At 38.2% G+C, this 16,637-nt stretch overlaps 3 protein-coding genes across 3 annotated transcripts; all 3 read left to right on the top strand.

Annotated features, from left to right (window-relative positions):
- Positions 1–2,569, top strand: LOC112178546. The gene is made up of 2 exons (XM_024316695.2): positions 1–158; positions 839–2,569. Exon 2 carries the CDS (start codon positions 1,099–1,101, stop codon positions 2,281–2,283), a length of 1,185 nt encoding a protein of 394 aa, XP_024172463.1. The 5' UTR covers positions 1–158; positions 839–1,098; the 3' UTR covers positions 2,284–2,569.
- A 2,536-nt stretch (positions 2,570–5,105) lies between these two features.
- Positions 5,106–7,084, top strand: LOC112175114 (mitogen-activated protein kinase kinase kinase 17). The gene is made up of 2 exons (XM_024312780.2): positions 5,106–5,262; positions 5,422–7,084. Exon 2 carries the CDS (start codon positions 5,594–5,596, stop codon positions 6,659–6,661), a length of 1,068 nt encoding a protein of 355 aa, XP_024168548.1. The 5' UTR covers positions 5,106–5,262; positions 5,422–5,593; the 3' UTR covers positions 6,662–7,084.
- A 1,172-nt stretch (positions 7,085–8,256) lies between these two features.
- Positions 8,257–10,378, top strand: LOC112179155 (pentatricopeptide repeat-containing protein At3g62890). The gene has a single exon (XM_024317492.2). It carries the CDS (start codon positions 8,484–8,486, stop codon positions 10,356–10,358), a length of 1,875 nt encoding a protein of 624 aa, XP_024173260.1. The 5' UTR covers positions 8,257–8,483; the 3' UTR covers positions 10,359–10,378.
- The last annotated feature ends 6,259 nt before the right edge of the window (positions 10,379–16,637 follow it).

Genomic DNA, 16,637 nt, shown 5'->3' with positions numbered 1-16,637 from the left:
TCTCTCTCCCCCCCCGTCCCCCTTCTCCCTCTTCTCTCCTCTTTTCCTCTCTCTCCATCTCTCTCCGTCTCTGTGTGTGGAAGTTAGGGTTTGCTGATTTCCTTGTGCGGTTCTCCAATTTTATGCTCGGACTTCACCAGATCACGATTCTCGGCTTTGTAAGCTCTCGATTGATCTCCTTTATGCTTCGTCTACTATTTTCTTTCGCTGTGATTTCGATGCCTTATGTTGCCGTCGTTGTTCTGCTTTTCGAATTCTTCTTTCCCTGAATTTCAATTATTTATAGCCAAAATTGGGACTATCTCAGTGATGAAATAGGTTTTCCGTTTGTTCTTGGAAGGATTAGATTTGCATAATGTTCGTCTAGGGTTTATTGCTTTCTTGTTGTTTTTTTGTTTGTTTGTTTTGTTTATGGATATTGAATCAATAAATGATGTTAGACTTTCTGGGTTTGATTTTATTTTTTCTTTATTTTTTTTTCTTTGTATTTTATATGAGGTGATATTGTAGTTTGTATAATGATATAGACAAAAAGCTAATGGCAGTCCTTCAAGGGTTTTAATTTACTGAAAATGAATTTGTTGCTGATTGTTAGGTGGGCAATCTTGCACGCTCTTCCTTTTCTTGCATAACTGTGGATCCAGTAGTCTTGTTCTATTTGAAAGAATTAATGTTTGGATTTGTTTAAATACCATTTAATTTGTCAGCCTTTACGAGTTAATTTATCTTTCATTGTTGTGTTGTTATTGAGTTTCTTGAGTCTGTAACTAGCTTCACCATGCATGTGTATTTTTGTGGCTTCCTTGTGTGCTTATGCTTTATTTCGTCTATGATGCAGGTGGCTGGGTAACATAATCAACTTAACAGTCCAATTGTTCTACAGTTATTGGCAGTTCTGTATGGTTGCTTGGAATGTATCACGAATGTATACACCAGTAATAGGTATAGTTAATCTGTGTTCGATGAGCACCTTCTGGTACAACTTTTCAAGCTGCTTCTATAGTTCCTGTTGATTCTGGAAAGGAAGCGTTTACGCTACCCGAGGATCTTTTGTATCCATGCTGGCAGAGAGCATGCGTGGAATCTGTGCTTTGGGTAATGCCCCAGACGAGAATTGCTGCCGATACACTCGGTGTGTTGACCGTATGTCTAGTTGCTCTCTTGATCCTTCTGGGTGTCCTCTGCATCACCTACTTGTTTTACTTTCGCTGTCGTATTCGTAGTCAGGGTTTTTTTCAACTCAGTTATTTCAGTGGCCCTTGGATAATCCGAATAACTTTCATTTTGTTTGCAATCTGGTGGGGAATTGGTGAAATTATCCGGTTAAGTTTGTTGAGACGGGAAGGAAGACTGTTGAATACCCTTAACTTGAAATGGCAGGAGACTGTCTGCAAATGCTATATTGTCTCAAACCTGGGGTTTGCAGAACCTTGCCTATTCCTGACCCTTGTGTTCCTACTTCGTGCTCCTTTGCATACAATGGAGTCAGGTATTCTAAGCCGACAATGGAATGGGAAAACAGCTGGTTACATTCTTTTCTACTGCCTCCCAATGGTTCTTCTTCAGCTCGTTGTCATAGTAATTGGACCCACGCTGCACAATAATAAAAAGTTGCCTTCCTACTTTACCAGTACAATGAACAAGACTGATCAGATTGTCCTCTGCACTTACCCTTTACTGAGTACGTTACTTCTTGGGATTTTTGCCATCATTCTAACTGCCTACGTGTTTTGGCTTGGAAGGCAGATTTTAAAGATGGTCATCAATAAGGGTCTGCAGAGAAGAGTTTATACATTGATATTCTCAGTTTCAAGTTTCCTTCCATTGAGGGTTACTTTCCTTGGTTTCTCTGTTTTATCTAAACCAGAGCACTTTCAGTTTGAAGCTCTTGCTTTCTTGGCTTTTCTTGCCCTTTTATGTTGTGCGGGTGTGTGTATATGCATGCTTGTTTACTGCCCGGTTGCGGATTCTTTAGCGTTGGGGAGTTTACAGGACTTGGAGGGTAGGAGGAGACTTGATGATGGTCAAAATGACACCATTTCTCTTATTGCTAACCAGAGTCATATGGAAGAAAGTGCTGGATTTAGTCCCAGTAGAAGCTCTGATGTGTCAACCAAGCAGCGCGGATCAATTTCTTTCCGTGCTTTGGGGAAGGAGGATGGTTCTTCTAGGGGACCATTTGTGGAATTGAGCCTCTTCTCTCCTATTGAAGATGCAACACCCCCAGAATCACCTCCGCTTCTTGGCTGGCCTATGCGTCCCTCTCCATCACCTCACCAGTAGGAGCTGTGCAAAGAACCACCTAGATAGGATGAGAAGCATGCAGCAACTATTCGTGTTCAATATCAATTTTGTGGTAAAGGAAAACTGATTGTAAAGGGTTTAGATTTTTGAATAAGGGCTTTTATTCTTGGTTTGCTTTTCTAGTTTTAGATAATGGTGGTTTAGCTTGCTTGCTTAATGGAATTTGTGATCTGATCTTTCTTATCTCCCTCTCCTGAACTATTTTTATAGCCATTTCTACTTTGCTCACAGGTTTGTTAATCTATTCTGAAATGAATTCGAGACATTTCTGATTTACGTTTTAGATAATATCTTCGATGCACACGCCTGTTCTGCACTTGTAAGTTGCTTGGGGAGAGTTTCTTTATATTTTACAGTAATGAAACCAGTCTAAGAAAAAGAACCAGAGACAAAAGCTCCCCAGTTCACAGGATCTATCCCTGCAACCTTGTCCTTCCTGCCCTTTCGAAATGTGTGGCAAATCTGCAAATGCGTCCCCTTACCTATTTTAGGGAAGGAGAATGCTCGACCGTCTCACTACTCTTTTGGGTCGGAAAAGGGTTGACAGCATGTCTCATTGTTTGATATGGATGCCTATCCAAATGACGGATGTCGGATTGATCCACATATGATTCATTTTTTAATTGTGCGAGTTTAACTTGATTTATTTCATGTTGGTTTTAAGTCTTAATTTATTTGTCTAGTTTATTTGTTGATTTTTTTGTACGTATATGGATTCACCATTCACTTTATAATTGTCTATGTAATGTGTAAACCAATTGCTATTACAAAAGAATTTACATTCCACAATTCACTTTTTTTTTCTTCGAAAAATTTCAATGTGGTATCTATTTTCTCAAATTATCTTTTCATGTTTTCGCAGTGCAAATTAAGCTCGTTACATATTCTCAAATAAGGCTAACTAGACTTTTTGAATTGCTTGTTCTCTATTATGGTTTCCATTGTCATGCTTATTAACTCTTTAATATCTCCTCAACAGACTTCACACTCCTAAATATTGAAAAACCAGTATAGAATTCAGATAATTTGTTTACATGCGCCGTCTGACAATATGGCCAATGCATGCTACAAGACATATCACTTTATATGTAAGGGATTATTGCCTTACAAAAGAGTGAAAATTTGTGAAGACCAAATCCTTGCAAAAGACCAAAAACAACGACCTAAAATTGCTTGCATTTTCAAGACTCATATGCAACGAAAAATTACTCATATGCATTTTCCTTGCATATCTTCATTTGAGATCATGTTGTTTTAAAAAAAAGACAGTTCCTTGTCGTTGACTCTACATATCAAGATCATGTCGTAGCATTTCGGTTATACGTCTTTTTAGACTGATATAGTTGGGTCTTTCAATAATAAGAAAATAAAATGCTTGTGTTATATGTATTACTGTAATATATCACTTGATAGTTGTGGCCAACCGCCTTGATGTGTTATCTCAATCGGAGGAATCCAGTTCTAAGATTCTTAATTACAAGGAAGTAGCTAATAAATTTGGCAAACTTCCTTACTTCGTGTGTTCTGGTGTCTTCGAATCTAAAAGTCTCATTAGTGGTGGCACGACAGTACGTGGGACGAAGACTTTATATTCCCAGTTTGGCTTCTCCGATCGGTTGAGAATGACAATCAATATGTTATGGTTATTGTGATGGTTGAGGATGCAATTGATATATTGAGCTTGAAATAATATAATCCTTTATATGAATTTTCACAAGTAGATTAGTTGTCGGACTTCACCTATCAGCGTTTGAGTAAAGCTTGGGGAACCTTTTCTAATAAGGGAAAAAAAAAAAAAAAACTTCTACTCCCTCAATTTTCACCCAATCGACACTTTCGTCCATGACATTTATAAAATATTACTTTAGTCACTCAAAATCAACCTCACCTTACATTTTTGTCTCTCCGTTAAATTTACCATAAAAAATTCAGTTGGATCAATTATGTATTTATCAATAATACATTTTCTCAAAGATAATTGGAATAAATTCAATTTATTACCTTGAATTTTATACATGTGAGTTCCTGATATTTTAATTTGATCAGCAACCCCCTTATGCTTGCCAATTTGATCAATCTAATCCAACCTGTCAATTTTGACTGTTGATGCCTTGGAATTTAATAATGAAAATTAGGTCCCAAAACAAAGCCAAACCCCCAAATTTGCCAACTAGATCCACATTAGCATTCCAAGTCATCGCCACATCATAAAAAGGTAGGTAATATTTGATCCAAGTCAGCACTTAACTGTCAAAATTTATGGATTGGTCTATACTGATCAAATTGATAGCATGAATAGTTGAATTCTCTAATATGGACATGAGTTGTTAGAAAGTTATCTTGATTAGTAAAAGACATTTAAATGTAGAGGGATTGAGAGAAAGTTATCTTGATTACAATTTTATTTTGTGCTTAGTATTATTTTTGAATAAGTGCACAGTAAGTTCTATAATGAAGTTTATTTGTTCCTTTCAAAAAATGAAGTTTTCCTATTTAGGCCGAATAGAAATAACATTGTACTGCTGTAGGAGCTTTAGGCTTTAGTATATGCGTTTTAGCTCAATGAAGTCATGTGAATTCTTCTCCTTAAGAAAAAAGAACGAATGGCACGAAATTGGGCGTCTTAAGAGCCGCTCCTTTGCTGTCTAATTTCTAATAAGCGGAGGCATAATCTGAAAATGGTCACTTTTTCTATATCTAGTTTCCGCCACGTGGCAGGTAACCATTTAACCCCTCCTTCCACGAGACTAGGGTAGCCAATCGTTTTGTGCCCATCAGGCTTTGAAACCCCACCCCAAAATTTGATTTCCTTTTTCCTGATCAGTATTTGCAAGAAGAGAAGAAGAAGAAGATCAAAAGTTGTTAAAGAAGGGACCATTCCCTACTGTTAGGGCGGTTTTCCATCTTCAGGGAAACCGCTCTACTCTTGTTCATTCGTTTTCTTGAACCAACAACAAAGTAAGAGTTTTTTATTGGTTCGTCATTGAATTTACAGTTTAAGTCAATACTAAACTCCTTGTTCTTGATAATTAAAGCTTTCCATTCATTCACTCTGGAACTTTTTACAACCTTCCAACTTTGATCGTAACATGTTATCGTTTCTCTTGTGATCATCAGTTTCGATATTCTACAATTCAAACCGAAATATATAGAGCGATTCATTTCACTCGCATGCATTTAGAATTAGAGAGAACACGTCCGCTAGTACCTGCATATTTTGAATTGGGTTATTTTGTGCCCAACCCAAGATATCAGTGTTTATTTTTGAAATAAAAAAGAAGAAGAAATCATGGGTAGAATTGATGAATGCACATCTCCTCTGCCTGGTGAATGGATGAAGGGCAAATTGGTTGGATCCGGTTCTTTTGGAAGTGTCCATTTGGCCATGAGCAAATCCACAGGAGGACTTTTCGTTGTGAAGTCGTCGCAGTCTCGGGATGGAGCGCTCGCTCTTGAGAATGAGGCTAAGATTCTCGACAGTTTGAATTCCCCATATGTTGTTCGATGTATGGGGATCGAAAATGGTAAAGAGAAATTGTGCAATGTGTTTATGGAGTACATGGCAGGGGGTAGTTTATCAGATGTGGCTAAGATATTTGGCGGGGCTTTCGATGAAGACGTGGTTCGTTTGTACTCGAGAGAGATTCTTCATGGTCTCAGGTATCTCCACCAAAATGGGATTGTGCATTGTGATCTCAAGTGCAAGAATGTGCTCTTGAGCTCCTCCGGGAAAGTGAAGCTGGCAGACTTTGGTTGTGCTAAGAGGCTCAAGGACTCAAACACCAAGAATGGGGGTAGCTCCACGCCTTCCACCACTGTTGGTGGAACTCCATTGTGGATGGCTCCTGAAGTTTTGAGGAATGAAGGGCTGGATTTTGCTTGTGACATTTGGTCATTGGGATGCACCGTGATTGAAATGGCCACCGGAAGGCCTCCTTGGGCCGCTGAGATATCTGATCCGAGAGCTGCTGTTTTGAAGATTGCTTGCAGCAACGAGAGGCCTCAGTTTCCAAGACAGTTTTCAAGTGAGGGGTCGGATTTCTTAGCAAAATGCTTGGAGAGAGACCCGAAAAGGAGGTGGTCTGCTGAGCAACTACTTGACCATCCCTTTGTCTCTGGAAATCCAATGAGAGTTTCAAGAAAGGGCGAGACATGCTCACCGGCAAGTACTTTGGACGATATTGGAACTTACGATGAGAGTTCTGATTGTAGTTCTGATCGTGGAATGGAGAGCTGTGAGGGCAACGAGTTGACCAGCAGAAATCCTTTCTCGAGGTGTTTTGATGAAAGAAACAGAAGTACAGTAAGGCCTGAGTGTCACTTTGAGTCATCTGAAAATTGGATCACTGTTAGATAGAGTGAGAAAGAGCAGACGTAATACCTTTAGTCCATACCACAGCACTTCGCAGAGCAGAAGGAATTGTAATGTTCATATTTTGTAGACAGTTGATGAAGATGGGTCGGTATGTTTTCTTTCCATTGTTGTACAGCTAAGCTAGCAAGTGGAAAGAGAAACGGGTTGACACTTCCCCCATGGTAGTATTCATTTCATTTGGTATCTTGTACACTCGTAGATTTGCAGCATAAATTCAGATTAATCTCAACCAGTCTCGTTGGACAGGCGTTTGGAAATAGGTTCCATAACAAAATTAGACTAAGGAAGCACATACAAATGGATGATTGATGTGGATTTTTTGTAGGTTATATAAGATTCAATATGTAATATAACTGGACTCAGTTTTTGATATAGATATATTCTCCAGAACTTCTTGTCTCCTACCAAAATGTATAGCTTTCTTTTTTCTTCTCTCTTTGAACTTGTATCAGTAACAGTAAACTAATCATCAGCAACATAACAACTGATAAATCCCTACAAATAAATTTTCTGTTCAGATTTGATCTATAAATTTTGGGGGTTTCCCTTAAGGAATTTGAGTCTTGAGCTCAAATAGTACGTTAAACGCAACAACATAGCTGTATGCTGTTGAGAGCAAGATAACAACAAAAATTAGAAGATCAGGGTTCTCTTATTATGTTTCCATACTGCATTCTTCAGCAAGGTTTCCACACTATAAATTCAGGGATCTCTTACTTTGTGCCCCCAACTAAATACCTATGATACTGATTAGACCTGCTTCGGTTTTCGATATTTTTCACCAACATTTGCTTCCTGAATCACAGTGGTGGCCTGGTGGGAGTTGAAAGTGGAAACATGCATCCTGCTTTTATTTACCTTTGCTACAATATATGACTGGTGATGTAAATAAAGAATGATCATATCTTGAGCATTCTTGAGGATATACCTTGCCAACTCTATTCCATGGTACCCAGAAAGCTGTATCTTTACCTCCCATTTTGTTCTATTGAGTTCCCTGGTCTGGAAAGGAAAGAAGTCAAATACACTATTTTAAAGAAAAATCAAGAAATTATATCCTATATTAAAGGGCGAGTTATTCACATAAATGTACCACAACTATAGAGTTTGGTGATTCTAATTCACATAAATGTACCACAACTATAGAGTTTGGTGATTCTAATTCACATTTGGAGCATAAATATTTAACGATCTGCTCTTGGGTATATAATGGTTGTTGCAAGACTTACTGGATAGAGAGGGCGTTGGAGTTGTTTGAGGATATGAAGAAGAGGGAACGTACCCCCAACCGGGTTACTTATGATTCGTTTATTAGATACTATGCTGCTGTTAATGAGATTGACAAGGCTGTGGATATAAATCTATAATATGATTTTATCGTTTTTTTTTTTATTCATCATTTTCCACCCTTCTGCAATTTTCGTTTTCGAAATCAGTATGGTTGATTTTTAGAAAATTTATTTAAAAAAGAAAAAAAATACAAATAATTGTCGACAGTGGTCACAGTTTGCATTTGCATGCGCACTATCTTCTAGTCAAGTACCCTTTGTTTTAACACTACCCGAGACACGGCTAGCTAATAAACAGAATACTTGTTATTATTCATTCTTTGCTCTTTTATGTCTTTCTTTTCAACTACGTTCTGTTTCCTATTCCAATCCACGGATTGAGAAAGATCCAGAGAAAAAGATGCAAAGATAGCAATCCTGGCTAGTTTCATTTATAACATGTGCTGTGTTCTCTGTGGTTTACATATTATGTGGTGCCTGTAAACTTTGCAAGACTTGAGAGCTTGGTGTTCTTTATGGTTGTTGCTTATAAACCCCAAAAAGCAGGGACCAAATCCCTCCTCCTGTTTTCTCTTTTTTCCCAACATTCAAAACCTGTTTCGGTGAAGCAAACCAAGCAAGCCCATGCTCGTATCATCGTCTCCGGCCTCACCGCCAACACCCAACTCATGGCTCACCTCCTCTGCTCCCTTGCTCTCTCCTCATCAACCCCATTTCACTATTCTCTCTCTCTTTACCACTCCATCACACGCCCCACTGTTTTCGCCTCCAATAACATGATCCGCTGCTTCTCCAAAAGCCACTCACCCCGACACTCCCTGCTTCTCTACTCTTCAATGCTGCGAAGAAGCTGCTATTCCCAACCCAACAACCACACTTTCACTTTCTTGTTGCAAGCTTGCAGCGAGGCCTCCGCGCTCTGCGAAGGAGCTCAGGTCCATGCTCAAGCACTCAAACATGGTTCCGCTGACTTCGTGTTTGTCAGGAATGCTTTGATTCATTTCTATTGTTCTTGTTCTAGTACTGAATGCTCCAAGAGGGTGTTCGACGACAATGCGCGCTCCCGAGATATAGTTACTTGGAACTCAATGCTCGCTGCTTTTGTCAGAGGCGGACAGATTGATAATGCACGCAAGGTGTTTGATGAAATGCCCCAGAGAGATGTGATCTCATGGAGCACTGTAATCTCCGGTTACGTGCAAAACGGGCGGTTAGAGGAAGGTTTGGAGTGCTTTAAAGAGATGAGAGACAAGGGGATGAGGTTGAATGAGGCCACGTCAGTCTCGGTGCTTTCGGCATCCGCCCAGATGGGTTTGCTAGAACACGGTAGGTTAGTTCACTCGCTTGTAGAGTCGTTGAAACTCCCGCTGACTGTTTCGCTTGGCACAGCACTAATCGACATGTATGCCAAATGTGGATGCATTGAACAGTCTAAACACTTGTTTGACAATATGCCCCTGAGAGATATATGGACATGGAATGTTATGATCTGTGGATTGGCCTCTCACGGCCTTGCAAAAGAGGCGCTCGAACACTTTGAGAGGTTAACTAACGACGGTCTCTGTCCCGCCAATGTGACGTTCATTGGTGTCTTGGGTGCCTGCAGTAGGGCAGGTTTGGTTAGTGAAGGACGACATTATTTTAAATTAATGACCGACAAGTACGGCATTCAGCCAGAGATGGAGCATTATGGGTGCATGGTTGATCTCTTAGGCCGTGCAGGCTTTGTAGATGAAGCTGCTGAGATGATTGACAAGATGACAGTTCCACCAGATCCTGTATTATGGGCAACACTACTTGGTGCTTGCAAGATGCATGGCTCAATAGAATTGGGAGAAAAAATTGGGAACAAGTTGATTCAATTGGATCCAACCCATGATGGGCATTATGTACAACTAGCCAGTATATATGCAAAAGCAAAGAAATGGGAAGATGTTGTTAGAGTTAGGAGATTGATGGTTGCGAAAAACACCAATAAAGCTGCAGGCTGGAGTTTGATTGAAGCGCAAGGTAAAGTTCATAAATTTGTTGCAGGGGATAGAGAGCATGAACGTTCTCATGAGATTTATAAAATGCTAGAGACAATTGAAACACGAATAGCAGAAGCTGGCTACTCGCCAAATGTTTCATCGGTGTTGCATGATATAGGGGAGGAAGAAAAGGAGAATGCAATAAAGGAGCATAGTGAGCGGCTTGCAATGGCATTTGGCTTGTTGGTAACAGGGGATGGGGATTGCATTCGGATTGTGAAGAATTTGAGAGTTTGTGAGGACTGCCATGAGGTAAGCAAGATAATATCAAAGGTGTTTGGGAGAGAAATTATAGTGAGAGATGGAAGCAGATTTCATCATTTCAAGGAGGGCAAGTGTTCTTGCCATGATTATTGGTAGATTAGCCTTTGATATTCTTATTTTCTGATTCTATTATATATATATATATATATATATATATATATATATAGAAAATAAAAGATGGGCCTTGGGTCGAAACGAAAATTCTTTTTTGCATTTTGTTTGATGTTCAAATAATTATAAAATTCCAGTTATTTCAGACAATTATCAAACATCATCAGTTTATTCAACATTTGTAACTGTTGATGGAGTTTGAATTTAAATGAACAGTTGCAACTGTTCACCCTTTGTCTACATATACAACACGAGAAGAAACAGAGCGCAATGCTTCTCCTCTCCTCTGTCTGTAGAGAAACACATAGTAGAGTTTGTCAGAATTCAAGTCGAAGTGTTTTGACTTGAAACTAATAGTTGTATCCTGCAAGATAGACGTTCGAGAACTACAAGCACAAGAGTAGGGACGAACTTCTGTTTTAGGAGATTGCTACAAGCAAGCCTCTATTAATCACAAATCATGTCAGTGGTTTCATTACTTCTTTCCTTAATTTTGAGCAAATTTCAATTTATTCATATTTTAGGATTGAATTACGTTTGCAATCTTATTTCGTAATTATATTTATATCTGCTTACAATTATTTTTGAGGATCGATCCATTGCTTATTATCGTCTGTTTTAACAATTACCTCCCTTCTTTTTCATTGCTTTCTTTGTTTTATATCTTTTCTCTAATGAGGGAGAAAAGTGAGTAGTCTTGAACTCTTAGTTAATCTTTTCCTCTGAATTGAACTTCTCTGTTGTTTTCAGCTATGCTAGTAAAGTGAGTAGTTCGAGTTATTTTCACTCATTTGTAGTTATTTAGAAGAACAAAAATACTTATTGCGCGGACTATGTGCGATGAGACAGTCACCAACGTGGCCTTTTAAATAAGTAGACAGTGGACCCGTTGAATCGAAATACAAAAATTTTCAACATTCAATCTCAACGTACTCCCTAATCTCCACACACACCCCCCCCCCCCCCCCAACAGCATAGAAAAATTATTTTGAAAAAATTTGACAGAGTCTATTTTGTTTTGATGGAATATCTAAATTGCATAACACTTGCTAAAATATCATCCGCAAAATGCATATTGTTACTTAAATCTGACAACAGAATATTGAAACAATTCAAAGTTAAATTTTCAATGTCAATACAAATTAAACTACTTAAGTTGTGCTCTTCGGTTGCCTGAAGCATAAAACTCATCAATAACCGAATTTGAATCAATAGTATCAACAATTTCTGCCTCAATATGTACTATCATTAAATCTGCAAGAAAATCATCACTCATCTTGCTTCAAAGTAGGTTCTTAATGAGCTTCATGGCTGAAAATGCTCTCTCTGTTGTAGCCATAGAAACAGGACGAGTCATCACTAGACGGACTAGTCTCTCAATCAACAAGAATGGTATCCTTGTGTTAACAAATTCTTGACATAACTCAAAATGGTGTTAGGTCCATGATTACCTAGTAATTATTCCTCTAATATTGCACTTTTACTTAACCTTTGTGTTTATTTATATATATTTATTATGTTTTCCTTATCATGCTAGGAAATGATGGAGAAGCTTGAAAGTGGCCTAAAAACTCAACTTTAGCACATTTTCCTACTCCAACTAGGAGAAAGCGAGCTAGATAAGAAAGGAGGGGTGGAAGCCTGACCAAATGAACTCTAAATGAGCTGAAAATTTTCAGATTCATTCTAGACTTCCTAAGAATAATTTATTATGAAGAGATCAAGAGCTAGTTTAGAGTGGAAGGACTTCAAATGATCAGTGCAAGTTTCAGCACTAGAAGACAAAAACTGCAAAACCGGACCTATAAGGATTCCGGCAGCATTTTCGGACAAACCATGGTGAATTAAGCTCTCAAATTTTATGAGGATGATCTACACTCAAGGAGGAACATTTGGTATGCAGAAGTTAAAGGCCAATTCCGAACTCTCGGTGGAGATTCAATTGAAGGGAGAAAGGAGAAGAAAGTGCACAAACAGACAAAAAAATGGGTCAACGGTAGTCAAAGCCAGATTCTGGATATTTCCAGCCAAATTGGCCGGCCGAGAACATGTGTGGAGGACAAGGAAGAGCTGACTAGGGTTAGAGACTTTTGGTGAGAAGACTTTAGGTCTAGGTTATTTTGAAATTCAAAATTTGAAAGATGACAAGTGGTCTCATTCCCCCACCTTACACCTTTGTATCTAATTTATTACCTTGTTCCCCTACACAATGACCCTTCTACCCTTACTTTTTCTCCTCCACCAAAATATATATGGGTTTTCTAAGTCATTTCTATATGGAGTCAAAGACTAAATTCATAATTTGTGCTTACACATTTGTCAATCACATCTAGCCCTTCATTCCTTTTGCTTACACCTTTCTCTCCCCAAAACCGTGCACCCCCTTGGCTCCCTCATTTTGGAGCACCAAAATCTCTCTTTTCTCTAGTTTTAGGTTAGTTTTTCATACCTTGTACATAGTTCTTTGAGTTTTGTGTAAGAGAAAGGTGTGTAGCCACTTGGGTTTCACCAAAACTGAAGTTTCTACATACTTTGATCAATCACTTCTCTTGTTTCTCACACATTCAAGCCTTGTTCTTACTTTGTTCTTGAGATTTTGTGGATTTGTATAGTGATTTGGGTTCTAGAAACCAAAATCCCTATACTTTGAAACATTTCTCTTCTCATATAGCATCTAGGAGGCAATGGAGACATCTTGTGCTTTTGGTTTGGCTCCAAAAAGAGTCAAATCCGTGGGTATATCACTTGTTCTCCACCTTTTGCTCTCTTTTATTTGTTAGTTATGATGTTTATGGCTTGTAGTTGTGTAAATATGAGTTGTGAGTAGTTGAATTTGGGGCTAGGACCAAACTTGTGCACAAAACAATGTAATCTTTATGTTCTTTGATGTTTATGCATGTTTTGATTCTTTTGGCTACTATACTTTCATGTATCCTAAGTGTGTTTATAGATTTATCACCTAGAAGCATGCTTTAGGAAATTAATGAATCGGAAACATGAATTTGATAAACTCTTGATTCTGTGAGCATGTGTAGCTAAATAGGTGGTGGCTTAGATTATTCCTACGGGAAGAACTAAGTTGCTTGAATTTCTTACCTTGAAATTAAAGCATGATGTTGTGAGTTTAGGTTCCGGAAGAATTTAGGCTTACGGCACCATAGGCCATTTAGGATCCGGAAGATTTGAATGGTATAAATGTTGCGTAATTTAGCTTTGCTTCAAAAGAGATTGTTAAATTGCATGACTAGTTGATTTCTTGGTAGCTTCACCAAAGCACTAAGGGGAAATTTATCAAAGCATGTTGTTACATTAATTTGGGGTTACATTATGTGCATGAGTAAGGTTAGGTGTGATGCCTAAGTCTCTATTTCTCTCTTACATCAAAGTCTATTTTTATTTGCATACTTTGTTTTTGTGTAACTTAACTTACTTCATAATAATTGAAATCAACAAAACCGATTCACCACTTTACCATTGTAAATATCATTATTGACAGTTTTGGCTTCCAAAGGGCCGAGACTATTAATTTGTAAAAAGGTAGACTTGTATGTGTTTTTTAGGTTTATTTTCACAGTGATCTAGTTAGGGTAGAGTTACTCAATCCCTTGGGTATGATACTCTTTACTTTTTCCCTTTACTAAAACTTGACCTCATAATCTTGGGAGTATGTAACAGCATACAAACAAATTTACACATATTTTCATACTCGTGATGCACCCAACAAATGGTCATCACTGGACGGAGTCCTTGTGTTAACAAATTCTTGAAATAACTCAGAGTGGTCATCACTAGACGGACTATGTTGCATTGATTAATACTTCAAGAGGAAACAAATTTAACTTACTCAAAAGCTGAAAAACACCAATCAAAAGTATAAACAACTCAACTCTCAAACAATCAACACAATAAAGAAATTGCCACTATCTTGGGCAATTGGGCATTAATAATACAAATTAAATATCTTTTTCTTGGGATAAGTAAATTTGATTACTTACATCAAGAAATCTAGAAATCCACAAATTCTAACCTAAATTACATTCCAATTTCGTCAAGCAATTTCATATTAGAAGAGTATATAAAGTGTAATACCCTGAACAAGGTTGAGAGAATGAGAGCAGAGTGCTAAGGATAGGAGATAGAGCAACTTGGTAGACAGAGGTGAGAGAGCGACTCGGCAGAGAGGTGAGAATTTGAGAAAGCGACTTGTGAACCTTGGCAAAGGTCAGAGATGACTATGACTGAAATTACCCCCTTTTGACTTGTCGTTTGCTATATATATCTCAGCAAATATATGCTTTTTTTTTTTCTTTCCAAAATGTTGAGGTGGGTTGCAGCACACCTCAGCCTACCCCTCATTTCGTGCCTAACTCCTGCTCCCCCCCCCTTTAAAAAAAAAACAAAACAAAACAACCCAATCCGGCCAATCCCTATTTCTTTCTCACTCATCTGCTGCCCATATCTGGTTGCTTCGCCATCAAGGTCACATCGATACTTGTCTTTACATCTGCACACAATCTACTTGGGAAGTTTTTGTTTAGAATCCCAAAATCTACCAAGATTTTCAACATCTAGGTGTCTTCTTGTCTCATCTGTCTATTCCTATTATCTAAACTTGAAATACCTAATTTTAAGGGACATTGAAGTTATAAAATAGCAAAAGTCTAAGGAATCCACTGCTGCATTCTACCCAAAACCAATTTTCCATCTACTTTTCTATTGCTCGTCTGGCGGCCCTCCGCATCGGTTCGGACCTTGGGCCTTGTTGGCAAGACGCGGCCTTTGTGTGTCATCAGAGTGATGCAGATCTTAAGCCTCGTCGACGTGACGCGATGCTGCCAAACGGGTCATATATGCAGGTCTTAGTGGTGGCGTGAGGGGTAAGGATCTAACATGGAATAAAGAGCGGGTCTTGTCATGGTGGCCGGTAGTTTCTTGTCGTGAATCGTTGGCGTTGTGTAGCATGGTATGGCGGATTTCTCATCATGGTGGTCCAAGCGCTGTTGGTGGTTCTGATTTATGGGGATGCTTGAGGGTTACCATGTTTCGCAACGTTTGCTGCCTCGCGGTGGTCATCCTATTGAAAAGGTGGCCGGTAGACCAGTTGCAGGCAAACTTGTGGCGGGCGGGTGGGGTGAAGGATGGTGGCAGCAAGTGGTGGCAATGGCAAGGATTTCAAATGAGAAGATGGTGTTGGGCTTATGGTTGCCCTCACTTTGGGCTTGGGTGTTGGCCTAGGCCAATAGTATGTTAGTAGCTTAGTTTACTTTCAATAACTCCCTAAGTTTATTGAAGAAGTTAGACATTGTTTATTTTTTGCATTGCAATTTGGAAGTTTTAAGATCCAAAACATAATTTGTTTAACAAAAAAAAAAAAAGTAATTTCTCGTATACATGTGTTGCACACATGGCTCATCTTAGTCTCCTTTTTTTTTTTTGGATAATCTTCTTAGTCTCCTCTTCACATCAAAGGCTCATAAATCACCCTTTCAAATTATTGCCTAATAAGTTCAACTCAACCATGTTAAGAGGTGATTGTATTGCAGTTGTACAATAGTAATTTGAAATGTCTTGCACAAGAATTGGAAGTGTCTGCATATCTCAAGATCTTCTCTTCTGATCAAGCAAAGTACCAAAATATTAAAGGAGTGCACTCCATGTTTCCTTTTATAATAATTTAAATTTTATCTTTTTATAAGAACTTCAACCAAAAAAAGAAAGAAGTGGAATTGAAAATTAGAGAGTGAATTTCATTCTCCAATAGGGATTGGGTGCAAAATTGGGAAGCACTAGTAAAAACAAATGCTAAGAACTATGTAATTATGCCAAAAATGCCTTTGTACATGTGGACGGTTTTAATTAGGTTGGTAATTGAAATCGCCTATAAGATTTTATGGACTTATGCATACTCAATAAGCATGTAACAACTTAGCTACATATCTTGCATAATAATTAACTATGCAATGTTATGATATTCTATTTTATGTCACTACTAGAATTATGCTAATAGACATTGGTTTCTGGCCAATGTAAAAAAAAATTAAAAAAAATCGTTTGACGTCTTAGTGGGTGATGTTAAAGATCATGAAAAACTAGACATTGATTTTTAACCGATCGATGTCTCATAATAAAGAAGACATCGGATAAGCATTCAGAATAGATGTAAAAATGTTATCATGATCACAAATTGGTATGTTTAGCAATTGTCAAACTTTCATATTTTTACATTTAATGTGTAATGAAGTATAGGTCTAACAACACAATTAT

Source organism: Rosa chinensis, chromosome 7 (assembly GCF_002994745.2).
Source record: "Rosa chinensis cultivar Old Blush chromosome 7, RchiOBHm-V2, whole genome shotgun sequence".
NCBI classification, from domain to species: domain Eukaryota; kingdom Viridiplantae; phylum Streptophyta; class Magnoliopsida; order Rosales; family Rosaceae; genus Rosa; species Rosa chinensis.
Note: the sequence above shows the minus strand (reverse complement) of the source record. Positions and strands in the feature narration are given on the sequence as shown.